The sequence below is a fragment of the Pseudonaja textilis genome, chromosome 4 (genome assembly GCF_049901715.1).
Source record: "Pseudonaja textilis isolate UNSWEBS1 chromosome 4, rPseTex1.2, whole genome shotgun sequence".
NCBI classification, from domain to species: Eukaryota; Metazoa; Chordata; class Lepidosauria; order Squamata; family Elapidae; genus Pseudonaja; species Pseudonaja textilis.
Genome location: NC_141993.1, coordinates 9931878 through 9955007, shown reverse-complemented (window position 1 = coordinate 9955007; position 23130 = coordinate 9931878). Strand labels below are relative to the sequence as shown.

Genomic DNA, 23130 nt, shown 5'->3' with positions numbered 1-23130 from the left:
AGGCGAGTTTGCTTCCAAACGCTCGGTGTGCGTGTGGGGGGGTAACTCCGGAAACTTTCCTCTGCTCCACGCCGGCGGTGGGAACTGCCCCGTCCCCCTTCCCTCCACGGTCCCTTCAGGTCCCCGAGCATCTCCCTGAGGCGCTGCCGGCAAAGAAGCGGGAAAACCGCCCGCCCGGCAGAATTCCCCCTCTGACTCACCCACTACGGCGAAGGAGCCTCGCCGTTCTCCGAAAGCAGCCCCCACCTCCCGGCTTCCCACCGGGGGGAGGCGGGGCCTCGATCTCGTCACCCAGTTGGAATGCGTGACCGGCGGCAGCGGGCCAATCAGAGCCCGAGCCGAGGCTGATATATGGGCTCTGCGGCGCTGGCAGCCAAAGAGGCAGGCAGCCATCCGATTGGGAGGGGGAAACGGCAGCTGGACAGCGCCTGGATTCCCAGCCGCAGGTTTAGTTTTTGTTGCCGACGCCGCGGAGCTCCAGGGAGAACTGGTAAGCTGCCGGGGGTGACCGCCTGAGGGGTCCGGCTCTGAGGCCGTGGGAAGGGAGCGGCTGCTTTGCTTTGCTTCCTGCTGGAGCAGTGGGGGTTGGTCTAGAAGACCTCCCAGGTCCCTTCCAACTCTTCTGCTATACTGTTAACCGCTTTCCCCCGCGATTTTGGCTTCATAGGGTGACAAAGGGACCCGGGAGGTCCCATCTAGTCCAACCCCCAGTGCTCCAGAGCAGGAGAGTCTACGCCAAATATTCGCCTCTCCGTAGGATCGAACCCACAGCCTCCTGATTGTTGAGGCGAGAGAGAGAGCGATCCTTTCGCGCTCGCCTTGCCCCGCGGGGGCGATGGCGCGTTTCCAACCTGGTGGGGGGGGGAAGGGGACGCGCGTTCCTGCGTGCAGGAGGAGCCGAAGCGCTCTAACCTTCAGTTTGCAAAGTTTAGGAGGTCCTCGCGGTGTGTCTGTCGCTGGCCCTATTGCATGTGCAGAGGTGTTGTGCATCGGGACCACATACACATACACGCACACACCCCACTCCCACCCTTAGGACTCGCGACTCTGCGCGGGAGAGCAGGAGGAATCGCAATGGTTTCAGCACTTAGACTTAGATACCGCTTCACGGTGCTTTGCAGCCCTCTCTAAGTGGTTTACGAGTCAGCCTCTTGCCCCCAACAATCCTCCTTTTACCCACCTCGGAAGGCTGAGACAATAGCAATAGCACGTAGACTTATATATCGCTTTATGGTGCTTTGCAACTCTCTAAGTGGTATACAGAGTTAGCCTCTTGCCCCCAACAATCTGGGTCCTCATTTTACCCACCTCGGAAGGCTGAGTCAATAGCAATAGCACTTAAACTTATACACCGCTTCGTAGTTCTTTTGCATCCCTCTCTAAGCGGTTTACAGTGTCAGCCTCTTACTCCCCCAAACAATCACCGCATTTCAGAAACCCTTCGGAGTTGGACAGAGCTGCCGCTCCATTTTTCTGACTGTGAGCCAAATTCTCCCCACCCCCTACTCCATCCCCGCCCCCACCCCAAATATCTGCTCTTGCACGCCGGTTTCCCTCCAGGCAGGGCCATGGTCGTCGTTTGCACTTGTGCCTTTCTTCTTCCCCCGACCGCGCGCAGCTTCCTCCGCATCTCTGCCGGTTTGATTGGATTTTAATCTGTGCAGGGTTAAAGTCGCCGGATTTGCTTGCTTGCTTGCTTGCTCCCTTTCTGGGTCGGTGCAGTCCTCGCTGCCCCCCGCGCCCCTCCTCCCGATTCTCCCCTTGAATCTTCCTAGCTTTGCAACCCGTCCTAGCTTTGCAACCCTTCGTTGCGGCTGGCGAAATCCCTAAAGTGCGCTTTTGTCACCCGTCCAACCTTGCAGCCCTTTTGCGCCAGATGCAGGGAAACCAGCAAAACGCCTCTGGGAGGAGAGAGAGAGAGAGAAAGAGAAACTTCCTCGTTGCAGAGAATCCCAGCCTGCCTGGGCAGACAGGAGACACGGGCTTCCAAAAATTGCCCCGGGGACAAACCGCCTCCCAAACGCCTGAGAAATATTTTTTTTAAAAGGGCGACCTCGGAGTTAGAGAACTTGCTAATACAAGCCCTCTGAGCCGCCTGCCTGCCTGCCTGCCTTCCTGCAGCACCCTGACCGAGCTTTTAATCTGCATATAATTTAATCTGCTTGCCTAGATAAAAGGAACGAGGTGACAGAGCTATTGGCTAACTGGCCCTTTTTGGCCAGGGGCAAGTCCTGGGTGGGATCAGCAGAGTCTCCAGAATTGGAGACAACCCCAGTCCCACGCAAGATCTTGCAGGGCTGGGAAGGGAACTCTTTAAGAATTGCCCTGATTAAGTTTAGTTTACATTGCACTGGTACAAGGAATTTAATTCCATCTTCAGTGTGCCTTATGACTATGGAAATAAACACAAACACACATTGAATAGCAACATGCGGTGAGTTCAGAGTTTGACTGCGGAAGATTAAAAAAAAGATTTGATCTGATTAGGATCTTGATGTCCTTAAGAAAGACCTGTAGAGTAATGGAGGATGTATAGATAAATCCGATTAATGGGAGAATGGGTTGATCTCGGGCTGGCAGAATCGATTAGATCCCCATTACAGCAGGTGGCATTCCAGAGTCTGGCACCAACCTCCATTGCAAGAGGTTGAGAGCTGCAGCTGAGCATCATATGTAGACCATGTCCTTGGCAGGTGATGTGTAAGTCAGTTAGGCAGGTACACATCTTATCAGGATGAAGAGCAAAGTACCTTGAAGCCCATGCTCTGCCAAATTCTCCTGACTTCATCTGTGAAGCAGCTTAAAAAGGTATTACTAATTATTACTACTACAGAGATTGAAACCTCTCATTACCCTCTTGTAAATCATTCAGAGATATACAAACGGGATTATGTTCTCCCTGATCATCCTGAGTCAGAAGGGATAAAGCCAAAAGACGCCTCTGTTCCTGCCAACGTAGCACAATTTGATCTGAATTCTCTTTTTCTAAAAGCTGGCGGCTGCAGTGAGGCTGAAGTAAGGCTTCTAGGTTGCGATGCAATCAGTTCTGCGTTTGCTTATTCAGAAGTAAAGTTCTGTGGGCTTCAGGCCAATAACGCAGAAAACTGGAGCCTTAAACTGCAGGTCTACACAACTTACTGGGGTATACTTCTGAGTAAATAGCCTTAGGATTCTATCTAAGGGGATTTCTTAATCCTCTAAATGGTTAAAACCCTCTGTGAGAATGAAAGAAGCACAATGTGACATAATGTGGGAGTAAGCTAACAAAAACAACAGCAGACTGGCTTATGAGAGTCAGCAGTTGTTGTTTTTTCACGTACAGTTTGTTCCCTATTTTCCTGTTGAAGTAACTTTTGCAAATGTATAAAACAACCTGAAGTGAGTGGCTTGAAGCGGGTAGTTAAATTCAACCATCTTTTATCCTGTTGCCCTTTCACTTTTCAAAAAAGAACTTTTCGAATCAGAAAAGCTGTGCTTTCTCGCCTAATTTAGCAAACAAAATGATATATTTGTTGGTTTCCTAACATCTAATGGAAATGGCACTTTGGTCTCTACATGCTGGGAGATGAAATAGCCACTGGAGTTGTAAAGATCAGATCATCACTTGGGGGAATGAAAGTATTAATGCAGCAGGAATCTGTAATTCTGTTCATGCACACATTCTTACTTCAAAACATTTGCATTGCTAGAGCTATATGAAGATTCTGTCCAATTTCTAAAATCCCCATCTTTAATATACAGGAAAAATATGGATTTCAAGATTTATGGGAGAAAAAAAATATTGCCCCTCAAACTTGTTACTTTTATTACTTGTAAATATCCAGTTCACTCATTGTAGTATTTTGTGATTGCCGATATTGTTCACTTTGGTAATATGCAGATCTTTCCTCCATTGTCATCTCGGTATAAACAGATTTTGTAAGTTTTTTAAAACTTTCAGAAATTTGCAAAAAACTGTGGATCAGGAGCAGCTAGTGAATTGTTTACAGGATTATTTTACTACCTCTGCACAATGATTTTGCTATGTTTTGCATTGCAGAGAGATTAAAATTTGGAAAAAAATATTAAATCAGGCAAAGATTGTTCAATATTCTTCAATATTGTTCGATATTGATGAAGCAAGAGTAAGATTTATATGTTATGAATATCCCTAAGGGAAAAAAACATGTGGGTTTGTTTAGAATACAGATTAACAGAGTTGGAAGAGACCTTGAAGGTCATCCAGTCCAACCCCCAAACCCCACCCAAGCAGGAGACCCTGGCCTACACCATTTCTGACCGATGGCAGTCCAGTCTCTTCTTGAAAGCTTCCAGGGATGAAGCTCCCACAACTTCCAAAGGCAACTTCTGTTCCATCGGTTGGTTGCTGTCACTGTCAGAAAGTTTCTCCTTATTTCCAGGTTGAATCTCTCCTTGTTCAGTTTCCATCCATTGTTCCTTGTCTGGCCTACAGGTGCTTTGAAAAACAGCTTGACCCTCTCCTCTCTGTGGCAGCCCCTCAAATATTGGAAGACTGCTATCATGTCTCCCCTGGTCCTTCTCTTCCCTAGACTAGCCATGCCCGGTTCCTGCAACCATTCTTCGTATGTTTTAGTCTCCAGTCCCCTAATCATCCTGGTTATTCTTCTCTGCACTCTTTCTAGAGTCTCACAGTTTCATTGTTTCTAGTTCCAGGTTTCTTATATGCATCCTCGAATTTGTTCCTTAAGGTATAATAAATGCTGAGAGCAAAATATATCTAGTCCAAATGTTCTTTAACTTTTGGAATGTAAGCAGGGATAGCTATCAGCCAACCCTGCTTCCTGGGCGTGGAGCTGTTTATTTCTGCCTGGAACTTGATTTTACTTAATATTTGCAGAACTGCCGTGTTTGGCACAACCATCCAGCAGCAAGGACCATATCAACTCTGTTGATAGCCCACGTGCCGTTAGTTTTTGTACTGTGCCCGTGTTTCATCTTGATGGAAAGTGGTCGGCCATTAAGGAGATCTGAGGGATAAAACCGGAGCTTCAATTAGTAGTTTGGCGTCAGCTTCCTTACCCTAACATAAGGGGCAGACAAAGTATGTTCCAAAAAAGGAACAGGTTGGTGGTCACAATGGGGTCACCGAGGCTCGAAATGGACCATCATCTGGGCTTTTTAGCCACACCTCATCTCATTTCTAGGCACCCCTGATTCTAAGTTTAGAAGACCATCAACTGCCAATCTGGGTTTAGCAGGAAATGTGATTGGAACCCTCTGGTCCCTAATACAGAGACCACACTATACAATATTTGGGGCAAGCTTGGAACTTAGAGTTTTAAAGAAACCCATGCCAATGGCTACTTCCATATTGTAACTCAGTTTACTTGCTGTCCACTTCGATATGAGCCAATATTTTATTTGATTTTGCTGTTTTTAGCAGAATTTTTTCCCCTTTGGGGCCTTTGGTTATATAGTTCATCTGTGTGGTTATAAGGTATGATTGGCTATTAGATTTAGAGTAGAGTAGAGTAGAGTAGAATAGAATAGAATAGAATAGAATAGAATAGAATAGAATAGAATAGAATAGAATAGGAATTCTTTATTGGCCAAATGTAATTGACACACAAGGAATTTGTCTTTGGTGCATATGCTCTTAGTATACTATGTGTGTGTGTGTGTGTGTGTGTGTGTGTGTGTGTGTCAAGAATCATAAGATACAACAGTCATAGGATACTAATAAGCAATCAAATACTAGGAAACAATAAAAACAATATAAGTTGTTTTTATTGTTTCCTAGTATATTTACATCTTGCTTTTTATTCGGGTGTCCAATGAGAGAAGTGAAAACACAAGATTCGGTAGGTACCAATGAGGAAATTCATAAAGAATATATTGGTGTACATCCCTTAATGACATAATCTAATGATCTAATATTCCCACAGTCTCTAATTCATAAAGTTCAAAATGGCTAAAGAGGAAAGCCGTACTGAGTCAACCACTCCATCGGTCCCCCAAACCAGGAATGGAGACAAAAGTGTTTAGCCAAGAGTTGCCCCAAATGACAAATTTCTTCTTTTCTTTCTTCAGAGTCCAGCAAAGAAGAAGAAGCAAAGTCACTGCAAATAGGAACCTGTTGCCTAACAGGATGAATCCGCAAGCCATCGTCTTTGTCATGCTGAGCGCATTCGTCGCAGAGATGGCAGCTTCGGTAGGTTGTGCAACCCTCCAGTGATACAGCTCCAGTGATACAACTGACAATGGCTGGGATTTACTTCCATTTTTGAACATAAACATGATACTTCCACTCCTACCCATGATCTAAATGTATTTTTAGCCCTTTTTTTCGTTGCTTCCTTATGCTTTTCACATGTCAACGTAGACAATGTTTTGTCTGATGATGTGTTAGTGAGTTGGCACTTCTTGTAACTGAGCTACCCATGTTATGGGTTTATTCTAAAGCAGTAAGTGACCTCAGCATTTTGGTTTTTGCCCCTTCTGGTCTTGGGTTACTCCTTTTTATATATTCTGCATATTTCCCCAAATATTGGACTCTAGGTTTTTGTTCTTCTAGCCTTCCTTTCTTAGGCCTTTGACCTGCTCTTTGTAGAGTAGTTTAGGGAATGTCTTTGTGATGACCTGGGGCGTGGCACAAAGGCAACACAGTCAGTTAATCAATAAGAGTCCCTTTATTATCTCCAACTTTGCCCCCAATGTCCAGGTTACCTTCTGACTGGAGAAAAACTCTCCCAGGAACAGCCTTTGACTGCAGAAAATTAAGTCCAAAACAAGGTACACATAAACTGTAACTTAAAGTCCAAACAAGCCAAACTGAAGTAATTAGTTTGGCAGGGCAGGAGCAAGAATTTCAGACTTGAAGGCATGGCAAAACTCACATGGTTGGGAAGATGCCGGGAATACAGATAAGTCATGTCAACACAGGATTAAAGTCACGTTTGCTCCCAGCAGCCTGCCGCACGCAGCCTGCCTTTCTTATACACTGTGTTCCCAACTGTGACTAATAAAGGGAATCAGGGCCTTTTTCTCCCCCATAAGCCATGCAACCATGTTGCTCTCTTCTCCATTCCTCCCTCTGTGCCCTAGAATGAGGAGGGGGTGGGTCTTCCTCCAACCCCCCTCTCCTTTGTTCTACCCCGCCCTGCTCTGCGCAGCTGGACTTTGCCCTTCCCGGGTTTCTTCCACAGCCAACAGAGCCACACTCCCACTCCCTGTCAGATGTTCAGCTTCTTCCTCAGATTCAGACTCCGACAGGGGCTGATAACATCAGGACAGGGTTATCCTCAGCGGTTGGTAAAAAAAAATTCAAGTCAGTTGATATAATGGTTTGATTGACGTTCTTCCCATACATCAAAACAAGCTGAGCTTTAATTATATCTTTGCAGCTGCCATATTGGCTTTTTTTCTCTCTTAACCATATCCTTGGTACACCCCTGAAGGCAGCTCATCTAATCACTATAAGGATGTAGGAGAAACCTCTAGGTCCCTGGTGGTAGTGGTGGTGGTGGGGGAAAGCAATTTATATTCCCAAGGGACTACATGAGAAACTGGAACTATTGTGGAGGGTCAAACCAACAAGCCTGGGAAGATGCATGCATGGACATACATAAATTGGGGGAAAAACCAAACAATTGCCTTCAAAATAAAAGCAATTCACATGGGCTGGACAGGGAAAGCCAGATGTAGCCCAGGGAACTATAAAATGCCCAGCTTTGCTCTACATGTGTTCACAAAATTATTTTAGTATTTGGACATCCTTGTAGATGCATTTGTGAATGCTGCCTACAGTTTGCTGCTGTGTCTTTTAAAAAAAACAAACGTCTAGATGTTTTAGAACCCATAGATTTCTTTTCGAGCAGAGAACTGTACCAATTTTTTGTAAGGAGCTACATTTAATCAAATAAATTTTAATTGATTACATGACTTAAATACAGTTTAATTTGATTTCTCCATCAGTAGGCGGTCATTGTTTTCCCTTTTACATTAATAGTGCCATTGGGGAAATCGATGTTTGGAAGGGCATATAAGCTAACATCCACCAGTAACTCTCCCTGAATTACTGGGATCCGGAGTTTTCATGAGGAAAAACAAAATCCTGTTTTGTAGCTGTATCAAATAAGAAAATAGTTGTTAATATATTGATCCATGTATGTGTGTATTTATGGATGTTGTTTTGTTTTAGGCTTATCCTTGGCAGAGACAACAGAAGCTGCCGAAGAAAATTAAATATGACTACAAAGGTAAATAAACTTTTCTCCTTTTTGTTAACTCTAAAGACTGCTATGGTTTGGTCAAGTAGCAAATTACAAATTGTCACCACGTGTTTGGTCCTTAAGCTTTAAGGAGCAGCAACTTTCACAGTGGGGGGGGGAGGGCAGTTTGGGTCCACTAAAACAGGGGTGTCAAACTTGATTTCATTGAGGGCCAAATCAGGGTTGCAGTTGACCTCGCTGGGGGCGGGGGGGGAGAATGCGCATGGCTGGGCTGGGCGTGGCTAGCTCAACATCCTGCAGTTCACACGCAGCCCTCCTGGGTTCCGTTTTTGGCTGCGACGGCCTCCTGTAGCCCTCTGTCAGCAAAAACAGAGCCCAGCAGAGCCTGGACTGCAGGACGTTGAATTAGCTCCATTTTCTGAGGAAAGCTCCATTTTCATTGCCAGAGGGCTGCAGGAGGCCGTCGCAGCCAAAAACAGAGCTCGGGAGGGCTCCCCGCAGTCCTCCCTTTTCACTGGTAGAGGCACCATGAGCTGGTCCTTCCCTGTTTCCAGGCCGACCCTGTGGCCCAGATCCAAGCACCCCACAGACCGGATCTGGCCTGCAGGCCTTGAGTTTGACACCCCTGCACTAAATCCCTAGTGTACATAATGCATACTACATATTTATGTTTTAATAAAAATGAATTTTTTTTTTCAAATATCTGATTACAGGTTGTGGCTGTTTGAATGGAGGAACTTGCTTGAGTTATGGTCTCTTTTCTCAAATTAAGTACTGCTTGTGTCCTGAAGGATATGATGGAGATCACTGTGAGATAGGTACTTCACAATTTCTTCAGTTGGGGAACTGGTTTGGATAAGATAATCTGGCATCCAGACACACGCCTGTGTACTTTCACACGGTCCTGCTGCACCTTCCTTCGTGGTTGCGCAAGCCTCTTGCGGCTGGAGGAGGCTGTTACAATGACCTAAACGGAGGAAATTGATGCTTCCTTGCGCAGGTTCTGAAATCTGCACTCCTCTCTCAGTCATGACTCAACATTGACTCTTTCCTTTTCCTTCAGATGTTGCAACCAGATGTTACACTGGGGATGGCACTGACTACAGAGGGACTGAGTCAAAGAACGAGAATGGGGAAAAGTGTCTGTTTTGGGACTCCCACTTAGTCAAGAGGCGGCCCTACAATGTGCACGCGGAAAATTCGCTGGAGCTTGGTTTAGGCAGACACAACTATTGCAGGTAATAATGTTAGTGTATCGTCTATTGCCCTTTGCAACCAGAGTCATATTTTCCACCTTCCATATTCCAATCTATACATTTGAATGGTGCCTTCTGATTGGGGTGGGCTTCAAAAATTTTAGCAACTAGTTCTCTGCCCAGTTGCTAGGTGGGCATGGCCATGGTGGGTGTGCCCTAGTCGGCCTTCTGTACCACGGCCTGGGTGTGTGTGTTTTTGCCTTCCCTGGGCTCTGGAGACTTTCCGTGAGCCTACGGGAGGGTGAAAACGGCTTTACTGGGCTTCGGAGCCATCTGGAGTGTTCCGGAGGCCCTTCCGGAGCCTCAGGGTGGCCCGTTTTTCACCCTCCAGGAGGCTGCGCACAGGTCCTGTACCGATCCAAAACAAGCTGCATGGAGACTCCCGGGAGGGGCGAGGTGAGGTGGGTGGGCCCAGCCAGGGGTCGGATTTGCCAGTTTCCCAAGCCAGCAATTAAAATGGATAAAGTTAGCTACCGCTTCGCCCAAACGGGGGAGAACCGGTAATAACCCACTCCTGCTTCTGACGTTTTGCATGAATAAAAGCAATGATACAGATTCTGCAACTCTGGTGAGAGACATATGCAGACATATTCTTCTCAAACTTTTGAAGAACTCATTCCCCACACCCCGACTTCTTTGACACAGTCTCTTTAAGGTGGCCAGGTAACAAGGCTAACTTTGTTTCTATCAGCTAAATAAGAGAACATGATGGCAACATGCCATCAATCAAAAGTTCTTTGTCAGAAGGCTCAGGAATCATCAACTTTTGACCAATGGTTATATGAAGTTCTTGCAGGGCTAATGCTGTAAGGAACCTTTAAAATGAACCTTAGTGTCAGCTTTGGAAGCCATATCCCATGCTGCCACATAGCCTGAGACAGTCGGAAGGGGGTGATTTCAATTAAGTAGCTCTAAGTAGACAAAATAAAATTCTTTCATTAGTTCAAGGTCATTGAGTATGGTGCAGGATGAAATAAGGATCTTACCTGTGGACAGATGGTGATAGGGGCATGTGATGACCAAGTAGGGAGGGCAGATTTGTAGTTTGGGGAATTGTGGAATGCCCCAAAATTTTTAGATTCGGGATTCCACAGATGTGCCAGGTGCTATTCTAATAAAGGTACTTTTGAGATATATTTTTCTCGGAGTTAATGATTGGAATGGAGGTTTGCTGGAACACTGACACATAGAGGTCATTTTTGATCTTTCCGAGGGTTAATCCTTATGAAGATTTTTTTTATGGTTTCTAGGAATCCAGACGGCCGTTCTAAGCCATGGTGCTATGTTCGGAAGGGATATCTCACATCTGTGACATCTTGTGACATACCCACATGTCAAAACGGTAAGTTGTTATATAGATATGATGAGATCCAAAATGGGAGATGGAAGAGATGTTAATTACATTCACATGAAGACAGCTTGCCATATCATATATATTTTTTGCATTATATTAAGAACTTTTATTTGTATGTTATATTTGGTGGGCAAAAATGCGATAAAAATGTGGACATTTAGAAAATGCACAGAAAAAGCAATAGGTTATAAGGTAAACTTTTAAATATTATTAAATTCTATAAATCCAACTTGACACATTCAGGAAAATAGCTAAGTATGTGAAAAACAAAGCAAAAAAAAAAAAAAGATAAATGTGCCCCTCTTAAAATCAAAGAACGCTATATTACAGAGGATCCAAATATTATTGTGAGAACCAGAAAGTCCTGTTTGACAATTGCTTTTTAAAAATGTTTGTAAGATGTTCTACTGTAGTGCAAAAGTGATGGATGTCTTAGGGCGGTCCATTTTTAAGTGGTTTGTTTAGTTTAGTTTAGTTTACTGTTATTGCACCTGATACAAAAGAAATTAAATGCCAGCTTCAGTGTACGTTATAACTATAAAAATAAAACCCAAACACACATCCTTCACATTCTATGCAATTAAATTGAAAACATGATATTAATTGCATTAATATTACACTATACAGTAGAATTCAATAGAGTTACTGCCCTGGGATAGAAGCTGTTTTTCAGCCTATTTGTCCTTGTTTTTATTGTCCTGTACCATCTGCCAGATGGTAATAGTTCAAAAAAAGGCTGCCCAGGATGAGATGGATCTTTGAGAATGTTTTGAACTTTCTTAAGGCAGCGGGAGCTATAAAGCTCTTCCAAAGAGGGGAGAGGGCAACCAATGATCCTCTGGGCAATGACATTAACCCTCTGGAGTGCTTTCCTATCTGCCACTGTGCAATTGGCAAACCATACAGAGGTGCAGTAAGTTAAAATGCTCTCTATGGTGCAACAGTAGAAGGTCACCAGCAGTTTTCCATTCAGTTGTTTCTTGAGAAGTCTCAGGTAGTATAATCTCTGCTGGACCCTTTTGACCAGGGCTGCATTTACAGGAGCTTAAAGTGTTCCCAGAGTGAGAGGGAGGTTTTCTCCATAGCTTATCCATTGTCCAGAGGGTTTCTCTTTGCCAAGCCCCTTTTAGCCCATTTTAACCCAATTTACAATGGGAGCTTTATCTAAAAGAGAGGTTGTGTGTGCATCATGGATCTTCCGGTGATCTTCAGCTGGAGCTCCTGCAAACTCAACAGGGGGAGCTGGAAGAATTTCAGTTGTGAATCAGCCGCAGGGGCACAGATGTCCCCATAACTGAGAGAGGTAAAAGAGAATGGAACTGGTCCCAAGGAAGGGCAAACATATTGCTTCCAGGTTGTTGTCAACCTCAAACATCTTCGTAACATTTTGTGTCTTCTCAATTTCTGAAAAGCCTTAGCAGAAAGGTGCAAAAATATTTGTACAAACACGCTCGTCTTTCAACCTCCTCCCTATTCAACCTGCTAGGTTCCTTCCCTAATATGCAAGGTTTTTTTGTTTGGTGGAGGCAGAATGAAAACCCCTTCTCATTTTGTAGTCTAAAATGATACAGAACAGGGGAAGAGTTTTTGCTAACGTTTGGCTAGTTGAGAATCTGCTTTAGTAAAATAAGCCCTTGTGGAGAAAATTTCCCATGATGGAGAATCTAATGTTTTGTGTGTAATGTGACAAGGGCAGAAGGCTTGCCTGTGGTCACTGGAGCACACCTTTTAGCAATGTGTTGTTGTTTTCTTTCGTTTCATAGGCAGGACGTGTGGTCAGAGGCACTTAAGCAGGAACTTCAAGATTGTGGGTGGTCTGACAGCCCCTATTGAATCCCAGCCTTGGATAGCCAGCATCTTCCACTCCAGAGGGAACCAGTTTTTTTGTGGTGGCAGCCTCATTGACCCCTGCTGGGTCCTTACAGCAGCCCATTGCTTCTCGGGCATGTACGTACCAGTGGTGGGGTTCAAATTTTTTTACTACCGGTTCTGTGTGCATGGCTTGGTGAGCGTAGCGTGGCTTGGTGGGTGTGGCAGGGGAAGGATACTGCAAAATCTCCATTCCCTCTCCGCTTCTAGGGGAAGCTTATTGCAAAATCCCCATTCCCTCCTCACCCCACTAACCTGCTTTCCAGCTGCGTTCTCCTGTACGGGGCAACCAAAGAAAACTCAGTCGATCAGCTGGGACTCAATGGGAGGCAGAGAGAAAGGGGTGGGGCCAGTCAGAGGTGGGATTTCTCCAGAACTGGTCAGAACCTGCTAAATACCACCTCTGCATGTACTCCACCCAAACATCATTGGCCTCATCTTCATTGCCAAGTCCATTTTCTGGACGGTGTCATCTTCTACATCAGTGACAGGAGGGTAGTCCTCTGATTGATATAAAATAATCTCCTGGGCTTAGGCAGAAGTAATTACCTTAATAAAATTAGGAAAGACCTACTCTCCCAAACACAGACTTACGACCACAGCTTATGTTGTTAATTCTGTATTCACTTAGAAAGTGAAGTCTCCTTCAAGTGGAGTTCAGTTTCTGACAATCTCTTAGCAACTGCATGGAAGTGAATTGTTCTTATCTTCTGGGATGTTTTCCTAATACCCAGTTTAATCTTTATCCTTCCTCTGATCTCCTTTCCATAGACTAATCTGGCCGGACCTGCTCAGCTTCAGAGCCCAGATGAGATCAGGTGCTCTATACCAGGGGTTTCCAACCTTGGCAACTTTTAAGACTGATGGACTTCAACTCCCAAAATTCTGGGAGTTGAAGTCCACAAGTCTTAAAGTTGCCAGGGTTGGAGACCCCTGCTCTATAACCCTCCTTGAATTAGCAGCCCTAGTCCCGCTCTGTATCCTGTTTCCATGCCTCTATTCCAGTGGTGTGATTCTATCAGTTTCCCTACTGGTTTGGTGATCACGCACGTCATGTGTGTGTGCACCTAACACGCATGCGCAGCTTTCCAAACACCAGCTGAGGCTCTGCCATGCCGATCAGCTGAGAGGATAAAGAAGAGAAAAGCACAGGGGCAGATGGGAGGGCTGATCCTGCACTTTTCTCTTTTTTCTCCTTTCAGCTGATCATCAGAGCTTTTTTTTACCACCCGTTCCACCAAACCGGTAGCAATTTTAGCGCTGCTCTGTTCCCAATTAATGTTAAAAAAAATTGTCCCCCAGGTTAAAAAACAAACCACCCAGAAAACCAAACAGATCTGGCCGGACCTGCTCAGTTTCAGAGCCCAGATGAGATCAGGTGCTCTATACCAGGGGTCTCCAACCTTGGCAACTTTTAAGACTGATGGACTTCAACTCCCAGAATTCTGGGAGTTGAAGTCCAGAAAAATGGGGGCAAGGACCACTTTGAACACAAGGACAGCTAGAAATGACTTTGCTGAATTTTATGAAGCGCTTTGTGGGTCTGTGCAAAGAATGCAACGAGTCAAATAATTATAAAAGTTTAACAAGTAAACAATGACAGGATGAAATTGGTTGGTTCAAATGCTCTCTGAAATTCACAGCTGTACCCTATTTGCCTGTTCTTTCTTTTTAGTGGCTCTGATACATCCAAGCTCATAGTTAGGTTGGGGAGATCTGCAACAAATGCTAGCAATGCAAATGATCAAGAATTTAGCGTGGAGAGGCTCATCATTCACGAGGCGTTTTCGCAACAAAACAGAGATTATAACAATGATATCGGTGAGTGACCTTCTGCATTGTCTTCTTGCCCAGCACAAAACTTTCTGATTGGATTCTCATGCTGAAATACAATATGGGGGGATGGTGACCACAAATAACGGTTTGGAAAAAGGGTGAATACAAATGAAGTCTTCCCTTTTTCTCCAAGCCAGTGAGGTGTTTATTCACTAGCAATAATTGTTTTGAGAATATTAACATTAATATCAGTATAGTCAAACTCTCCTTTTTCTGGAAAGAGCGTATGTGTAAAAAGTTAAAAGCAGGGAGTGAACTGCTAGCGGTTCACACCGGTTCAGGCGAACCGGTTGCTAATTTTATGTCCAGTTTGGCAAACTGGTAAATCCCACCCTTGGAGACTCCAGTGGGGGGCACCTCCTCACCCCTCCCATGAGTCTCCACACGGCCAGTTTTGTATCCCAGGTAAGTGCAGGGCCCGCACAGAGCTCGGGGAGGGCGAAAAACTCCAGAGGGCCTCTGGACCCTGGGAAGGAGGAAACCACCACCATGGTGCAGGAGGCAGACTAGGCCACGCCCACCATGGCCATGCCCACCTTTCTTCTATCTTCTGTCAGGCAGGGAACCAGTTGCTACATTTTTTGAGCCCGAACCCTGGTTAAAAGAGATCAGTTTAATATTTAAGGAAAGTAGAGTTAGACAGAAACCAATCATTCGGGGTTAATTTGATTGCTATCTTAGCTCTGGTTTGTGATCTGTGTGCAGAAACTTTGATTCACAGTTCAGTTAGATATAAATGAGGGAGAAATGTTGTTGCATATGTATTTAGTTCTAAATTTGCCTAGACTTAGCATAGGGCTACCGAAGTAAGTGACATTTAAGTTAACAAAAGTCCCATTGGTTCATTGTATTAAGTACGAATCCAGCTAATTTGAGTCCAGTGTGACTGATATCCGATGAGGATCAATGCTAATTGATTAATATTTATTTCTTGGACTGAGTTAAGAAAACAGAACTATTTGAAAGCTACAGTATATTTTCTAGCTGAGATTAAATCTAAAATGATTGTTTGGAGGCTGGGGAAAACCAAAGATTTGGATTTTATAAATTAAATTTGGAAATAAATTTATCAACAGATAAATGTGAGTTAATACACATGCAGTCTAAAACACATTAAATTATTTGGAAAAGTGATTGGAATGAGTAGCATTAAATACAAATTAGGTTTTGTTGGATGAATAATTGAAGGCAACTTTTTACAGTTTTGCTATATTCATTTTTAATTCTTCTCTCTTCTTTTAGCCCTTATGAAGATCAGGTCATCTTCTGGCCAATGTGCGAAAGAGTCGGCCATTGTCAAAACCATCTGCTTGCCCTCGGAGAATTTAATGCTGAGAGACCATTCCCACTGTGAAGTTTCTGGCTACGGAAAACAAAGCAAAAGTAAGTGGGTGGTTTTTCCTTCCTTCCTTCAGGCATCTCAGAGTATGGGGGAAAAAAAACCAGACAAGATGGTGGCCACCAGAGTATGGTTGAAGCTCCGCCTATTTTTATATGTGATGCATGAGAAATGGGTGGAGCTTTGACCAAGTGATTTTGGCTCCTATTTTGACTCTCTGGACCATATCTGCAGTTCCAACCTTGCAAAGCCTCATATTTGTGAAGAATAGACTCTGCAGATGTAGTTGGAATGTGGGCTACAAGCAAGGTTTGCGCATGTGGAAAGCCTCACTCCCTTCTGTTTTCTCTGAAGTAAAAAAAAAAAGTTAATATGCATCTTGTCCCACACCGCTTTTCTCTGTTTTTTGTCTACAGCTGCCATTTACTACTCACGAGTCCTGAAATCAGCTAATGTACAATTAATACCCCAGTCCACATGTAAAGGATACTACGAGGGTCACAAGGTGAACGAGAACATGCTCTGCGCTTCAGGCTCAGAGTGGAAGACTGACTCCTGCAGTGTAAGTTTGTTTAGGGGTCATTTACACACTTGGTAACTACAGAATACTCTGGTGTGAAGAGAATACTCTGATGTGAAGACTCGTCTACGCAGAGTAGACTTGAGTCTGTGTAATACACAAAGCTTGCCTAATCTGAGATGGGTGGAACATTATGTCACAATATATCATCAACACTCAACTATTGCTTAGCACATTGGGTAGACCCAGTCAACACATTAATAGCACTAGCACTTTATTTTTTTATTACTTTATTGTCATTGTTCAAATATACACAGTATACACATATAATGAAATTCACATAACACCCAGAGACTAGACTCAACATGCCCACATAAGTGACAATCCCCAAACACCTCCCCACCCACCAAGTTCCCTACCCCCTAAAAATACACAAACATCCACACAGCAGACCAAGTAATAATGTCCAACAGCTCACTGATGGTGGTCCTTAAGTTCATTGTTAAGTGCAACTATAGCTCTGGGATAAAAACTATTCAGAAAACTTGTGGTCCAAATTTTAATTGTTCTGTATCTTCTGTCAGAAGGCAACAGTTCACAAAGATTGTGAGCAGGATGGGAAGAGTCTCCAAGAATGTTGTACAAAATACCGCTTCACGGTGCTTTCCAGCCCTCTCTAAGCGGCTTACAGAGTCAGCAAATTAACCCCCCACAATCTGGGTCCTCATTTTACCCACCTTGGAAGGATGGAAGGCTGAGTCAATGCTGAATAGCAATAGCCCTTAGACTTATATACTACTTTTATAGTGCTTTACAGTCCTCTCTAAGCAGTGTACAGAGTCAGCATATTGCCCCCAACAATCTGGGTCCTTGTTTTATCCACATCGGAAGGATGGAAGGCTGAGTCAATGGAAAGAAGGAAGGAAGGAAGGAAGGAAGGAAGGAAGGAAGGAAGGAAGGAAGGAAGGAAGGAAGGAAGGAAGGAAGGACACTTAGACTTATATACTGACTTATATACCACTTCACAGTGCTTTAGAGCCCTCTCTAAGCAGCTTACAGAGTCAACCAATTGCTCCCAACAATCTGGGTCCTCATTTTACCCACCTCGGAAGGATGGAAGGCTGAGTCCACCTTGAGCCTGGTGGGATCCGATCTGCCAAATTGCAGGCAGCTGGCAGGCAGCAGAAGTAGCCTGCAGTACTGCACTCTAACTACTGTGCCATTGAGGCTCTTCAGTATGGTTTCTTTGCCTGGATAATTCAGGTAGTTCTTGGCTTACAACAGTTTCTTAGTGACCACTCGAAGTTACAGTGGCCCTGAAGAAAGTGACATGGCCCTTTTTCACACAACTGTTCTCCCGGGTCATACATTCAAATTTCGGATGCTTGGCCACTGGCATATATTTAGGAGGGTTGCCACATCCTAGGCTCATATGATCCACCTTTTACGACTTTCCAGTAGACAAAGTCAGTGGGGAAACCAAGTTCCACTTAGCAACTGTGTTACTAACTTAACAACTGATTCCCTTAGCAACAGTGGCAAAGAAAGCTCGTAAAATGGGGCAAAGTTCGCTTAACCACTGTCTGGCTTAGCCATGGAAATTTTGGGCTCAATTGTATCGTAGGACTATCTCTACTTGCTTGGACAAGCAGCTAGGATTTGCTAAGCAGGCTTTTAACACCGAGCATGTTAGTTGAAGGTCATCCATGGACAGGAGTGTGCGTGCTGAAACTTTCCATCAGGGAACAAGTTCCGCCCCTCCCCCTCTTTACTTCCTGGTTGAAACATGAGACACAGTTGGCGTGCTGCAAAACTGAACTGCATCTTTTGAGTATTAGTAGTTCTTTCCATGGTGTCGCTCGTCAGCATAAACCTGCTTGCAAAACAGAAATGGTGAGAGGCCGCAGCATGATGCTTGGTTAGAAATGCCCAGAAAGAAGCGAGGGGCCAAGAAGGGTCTAGAGGCCCCTTTGTCAGCTGGCTTCTCATACATTGTTTTGTGACTGGGCCGCCAAGTTGGGCAGCTACGACTTGGCAAGACTCAAGTTGTCTCTGTTGTGGTTTCCCATGGATCTCAGGGATCTGGTAAAGATGAGATCCTTGATGTTAGGGCCGAAGCTGCCACTGCTTCTTCCTGTCCCTGGAGAAAACAAGTCCGTTCTAACCGGCTCCCAAACACGGCAAACCCCCTGTAGTTAAATAAATGTTCCCTTGATTAGTAGTACCAGCAGCCTTTGCAAAACGTCTCTCTCACACAGCCAGGAGATAAATAGTTGTCTATCACATCTTCACCGGGCCTTTTATCCCCAGAGCTAGGGTGGGGCTTCATTAGCAGCAGTGACTGTTCCGTCCCAAGAACCGCCCCATAGATTTCCACTGCTCTCCTCTCCTCTGCCTTCTGAGCATCCACATATCAGACACTGGACCCAGCTGTTCCTCCTCTTCCTCATCAGCCTCCTCCACACCTGGGGACTGTTGCCTCTCCATCTGAGGGCTGATGGATGGCCCAGCCTTCATCTCTCTCTCTCTCTCTCTCTCTCTCTCTCTCACACACACACACACACACACACAGCTGCATTCCCTCTTCCCCCTCAGAGCTCTCAGGTTGCCTTGATGCAACCTGACTTCCATACCTCCTCCTCATCTGATTTGGTTGCCAGAGGGGCTGGCAGCCGACAGGCGACAACAAAGTCACTGCTGTGAACACAAGAGACCCCAACTGAAATTGTACTTTCAAACAATGCTACCTTCCCTTGCTGATCACCTTCCGTCTTGCTTGGTTTTTCCAGGGAGATTCAGGTGGTCCCCTCACCTGCATGTCCAATGGCAGGATGGTTCTCTATGGGATCGTCAGCTGGGGAGATGGCTGCGCGAAGGAAAGGAAGCCTGGCGTGTACACCAGAGTCAGCAGATACATCCCTTGGATTGACACCAACATGAACAGAATCCATTTCAAAAGTTTCTACCCTCCAAAATGAAAAGGGAAGGGGGGGTGTTTTCCTTTGCTTGGTGTCAACCATGACGTCAGATGCGTGGGATTTGAGCCAAGTCTTTTCAGGTGTTGAAATGCCAAGCCCTGCGTTGAAGTTGATGGTTCTTCTCAAGGGCTTGTGGGAATCATTTGTTAAAGTTCGGGCAATGTATCTCTCGGAGGGAGAGGCGCTCAAGCCATTGCTGGGAACAATACAAAAACTATCCCATGCCAAACCCACCCTGCTTAACTCTCAAAAAAGACATTTAAGTGGGATTTAAATCATGTCCCACCAGAAGAGTTGGTGGTTTACAATTTTAGTGGGTTTTTTTTTTAAAGAGTAAGGTTTTAAAATTGATAACTTACTAATGGCTAGTGCCATTGTGCAGAAATGTACAATTTGATGTTATTTTAAAATGTTACCGTACTGAATGAAATTTAAAAGACTTTTAACTGGGGTTGCACTGCCACGTTGATATTTGCTTAATATTATTTTGCTGCCTTTTTAACTGCCTTTTTTTTAAAAAAAAAATTGAAAATGCGATCTGATGCAATATTGAGGTTAAAAATGCAATCGTTCCCCAGTACTTATTCACATTCCAGTTTCTATGAAAATAATAGTGTAGATACGACGATACATTAAAAATTACTGATATATTTTACTCTAGTTGTGTTTTACATGGGAACCAGTCTTGGCACTTGTTTCTTAGCATCTTGCCAACTATGGTGGAGATAATAATAAGGTTTTAAGCAAATGATCCATTTAGGGTCCACCCAGGAATATTTTTACATCCTCAAGTTTTTGTGCCATGTACAATTTGAAATAATTGCAATGTGGTTAAAAAAAACATTGGGAATACCTATGTGCTACTAATGGCATTATTAAAACTGCAAGATTAGAGTCTGCAATTATTGCTCTAAGCAAGCAGGCCCTTCTTTTCTAAAATAGTAAAAAGTTTTTAGGTCCATAGATAACTTTGGGTAGGCCATTTCTGCTCAGAAAGACAGGAAGCAGAATTTCTCAAGAATTTTAAAAAGTGGAGGCATCAGAAAGTGCTTCAGTTGAAATGAATTGGAGCTATGGTTGATAAATGTTTTGAACTTAACTCAAACTATTTCTGGTATTACTTTTGTTTTAAAAGGTCAGAAATGCATTAGACATTTTGTTTAAAAGCCTTAGGAAACAAGTGTTAGGGGGAAAAAAATGAAATTTATAATGTTTAGAGATACATTTCCCTGCTATAAATTCACGAGATAAAAGAGTGTTGCATTCAATGTGGTTAAATCGTCATTGTACTTCAGCATCCTCCATCTTGGTCTTCTAGAAACTTCTGTGGACCCTTGGTCCTTTTCTTGATGACAGGTCCGACTGTAATTGTTTAGCGGTAAAGTGGCTACATTTTATTACGTGTCAAATTCCACCAATGTTCAGTAGCACGAGGCACAAGATAAAACATCAACTCAACTGAGCTAAAGAGTGAAACAGTCCTTGAAGAGAGGGCTTGAAGAGATGGAATATTGGAAATGTAATGAGATGCTCAGAAGTCTTTGATAAAATTATGAGCAATAGCAAAATGATTAAGTTGGTAATGCAGATGTGCCTGCAGTTTTAAGGTCAAAATGTATTCTCAGGGATAATTCCATAGAGGTCCCAATTTCCTAATGTATCTACCATCTCTGAATATGACCTGAACAAGGCTGGAATTGGATCAACACGAGTAGTGAGGTAAAAATGTTTAATGTATAGTTTGGCGATTTACTTGTTTAGTAAATATAGTATTAGCTTTTTATAATATTCTTTTATTCCATGAACAGATAATTTGTATGGGGGCTGGCACCCTCTCTTGTTATTTAATATTTTTACTTTATTTAATTTATTGTTTTTATATATATATATATATTACAGGTTTAAACAACCAATAAAATTCCCTGTTAATAAAACAGATGTTTGTGTCTTCTTTGGGGTGTAAGATAGAGGTAAAGACAAAGGTTCCCCCTGCACATACATCCTAGTTGTTTCCGGCTCTAGAGGGCGGTGCTCATCTCCGTTACAAAGCTGAAGAGCCAGCGCTGTCCAAAGTTGTCTTTGTGGTCATGTGGCTGGCATGACTAAGCACCGAAGGTGCACGGAACACTCTTACCTTGCCACCAAAGTGGTCCCAATTTTTCTACTCAGGGCTCCGACATCCACCTCCATTCAAATCATGAGTCTTTAGCCACATCTCACAGAGTTTTTTTAAAAAAAGATTTATTAGGTGTGAACATGCTGGCACTACCTAAGTGCAGCCGACTCTGAGACACATCGTTCATTTCACCCTTGATCCTGGTCTCCCCCCCCCCCCACAACCTGGATGTACATTCTCCAATGGGACACATCCATAGCCAAGAGTCATCAATCATGCTCTCCAGAAATAATCTTGCACGCCAGAAGCTTCGGCCGCCTAGCCATGATCTATGAAAGCATTTAAGGAAGGCTCTACTTCCCCAACTCCCTTTCTGCTGTCAACTCTAAAAGACCAGATAAATATTTTTGAGTTGACACTTGCATTTTTATTTCTTTGGAACTTCTAGGTTGTCAGAAGCTGGAATAAGTAATGGGAGCTCACTCTGTTACGCGGTGCTAGGGATTCAAACCGCCGAACTGCCAACCCTTCTGATCAACAAGCTCATTGTCTTAACCACTGAGCCACCGTGTCCCCATGTCCTTTTCTGGTAGGATCAAGCTATTCTACTACCAGAGGGGAGCAGTGATTCCCCCCCCCCCACCAAAGGGACCAACCTCTGTACATGAAAGGGGGATAGGTGGGGCTACCATTTCTCCATCTCGGACAATCGTCTTGAGTCAGTGTTCACTGTGCTAGAAAAGTGGCCGTCACCCTTTTGGGGACCAGGGGACCAGTTCTGTAGAAGCCAAGAGGAACATACGTGCCAGATTTCAAGTTTGTAGGTTTTACAGCAGTTCCCTGGGTAATAAAAACGTTCAGTAAAGTGATAGGTTTTGCCATTCATAGTTAAAGAAAATGATGGGGACAGGAGGCGAGGCCATTGGAACTACCGGTTCGCCAAACCGGACGTAAAATTAACATCTGGTTCACCTGAACCAGTGAGAACTGGCTGAAGTCCACCCCAGGTTCTGGCTTTTCTAAGGTCCAGGAAACCAAGAAAGGAGATCAGAAACATAATAAGGAGTTTGCGATGAGAAAGGAAAGACTTTCATTCTAATTCTCCACTAATGTTTAAGATGTGGCACGTTCGCAGCAAATAATGCCAGAGACAGAACCCTTTCTATTCTTCATATTAATCACAGTTGATGGGGTTACTAGATCATACAACACTTCAACAGGATTAACGATCTCCATATTTCTTAAACTTCAGGTTAGCCATCATTTTATACCAATGTTCCTTTTTCTGTCAGAAGGGGCAGTTTGGTCATTGTCCATCTGGGGGAGACAAAGTATAATTTGCAGTAATCACTTGGGTTGTTCACATCCTCCTCTCCCTTGTCTGTCTGGGATGGAATTTAGTGGCAGTTTTCAAACATGGTTTCAGTTGGCTGCATTCATGCAAAAATACTTGCAGGAATCTTGAATTGTTAACATTTTATTTTGTAAGATAAGATACAAAACGGGAAAGAAAATGGGAAAACACTGGGGAGAAAGCAGGGAGAAGAAAAGTGAGGAAGGATTAAGAAAAAGAAGTATTCCAACTCTCTCTGTTGCAGTAAAATAAGGCATTAACATAACATCAAATCACAACTTTTTGTTTTTTTTCTGATATAAACTAGCCATTCCTA

General features: G+C 43.9%; 1 protein-coding gene across 1 annotated transcript; it reads left to right on the top strand.

Annotated features, from left to right (window-relative positions):
• Nucleotides 1–353: 353 nt before the first annotated feature.
• PLAU (plasminogen activator, urokinase) lies at nucleotides 354–21278 on the top strand. The gene is made up of 11 exons (XM_026710965.2): nucleotides 354–490; nucleotides 6052–6172; nucleotides 8162–8219; nucleotides 8906–9010; nucleotides 9256–9430; nucleotides 10699–10790; nucleotides 12566–12749; nucleotides 14347–14492; nucleotides 15750–15890; nucleotides 16263–16408; nucleotides 19156–21278. The coding sequence occupies exons 2-11, from the start codon at nucleotides 6110–6112 to the stop codon at nucleotides 19342–19344; spliced, it is 1299 nt and encodes a 432-aa protein (XP_026566750.1). The 5' UTR covers nucleotides 354–490; nucleotides 6052–6109; the 3' UTR covers nucleotides 19345–21278.
• Nucleotides 21279–23130: the final 1852 nt, after the last annotated feature.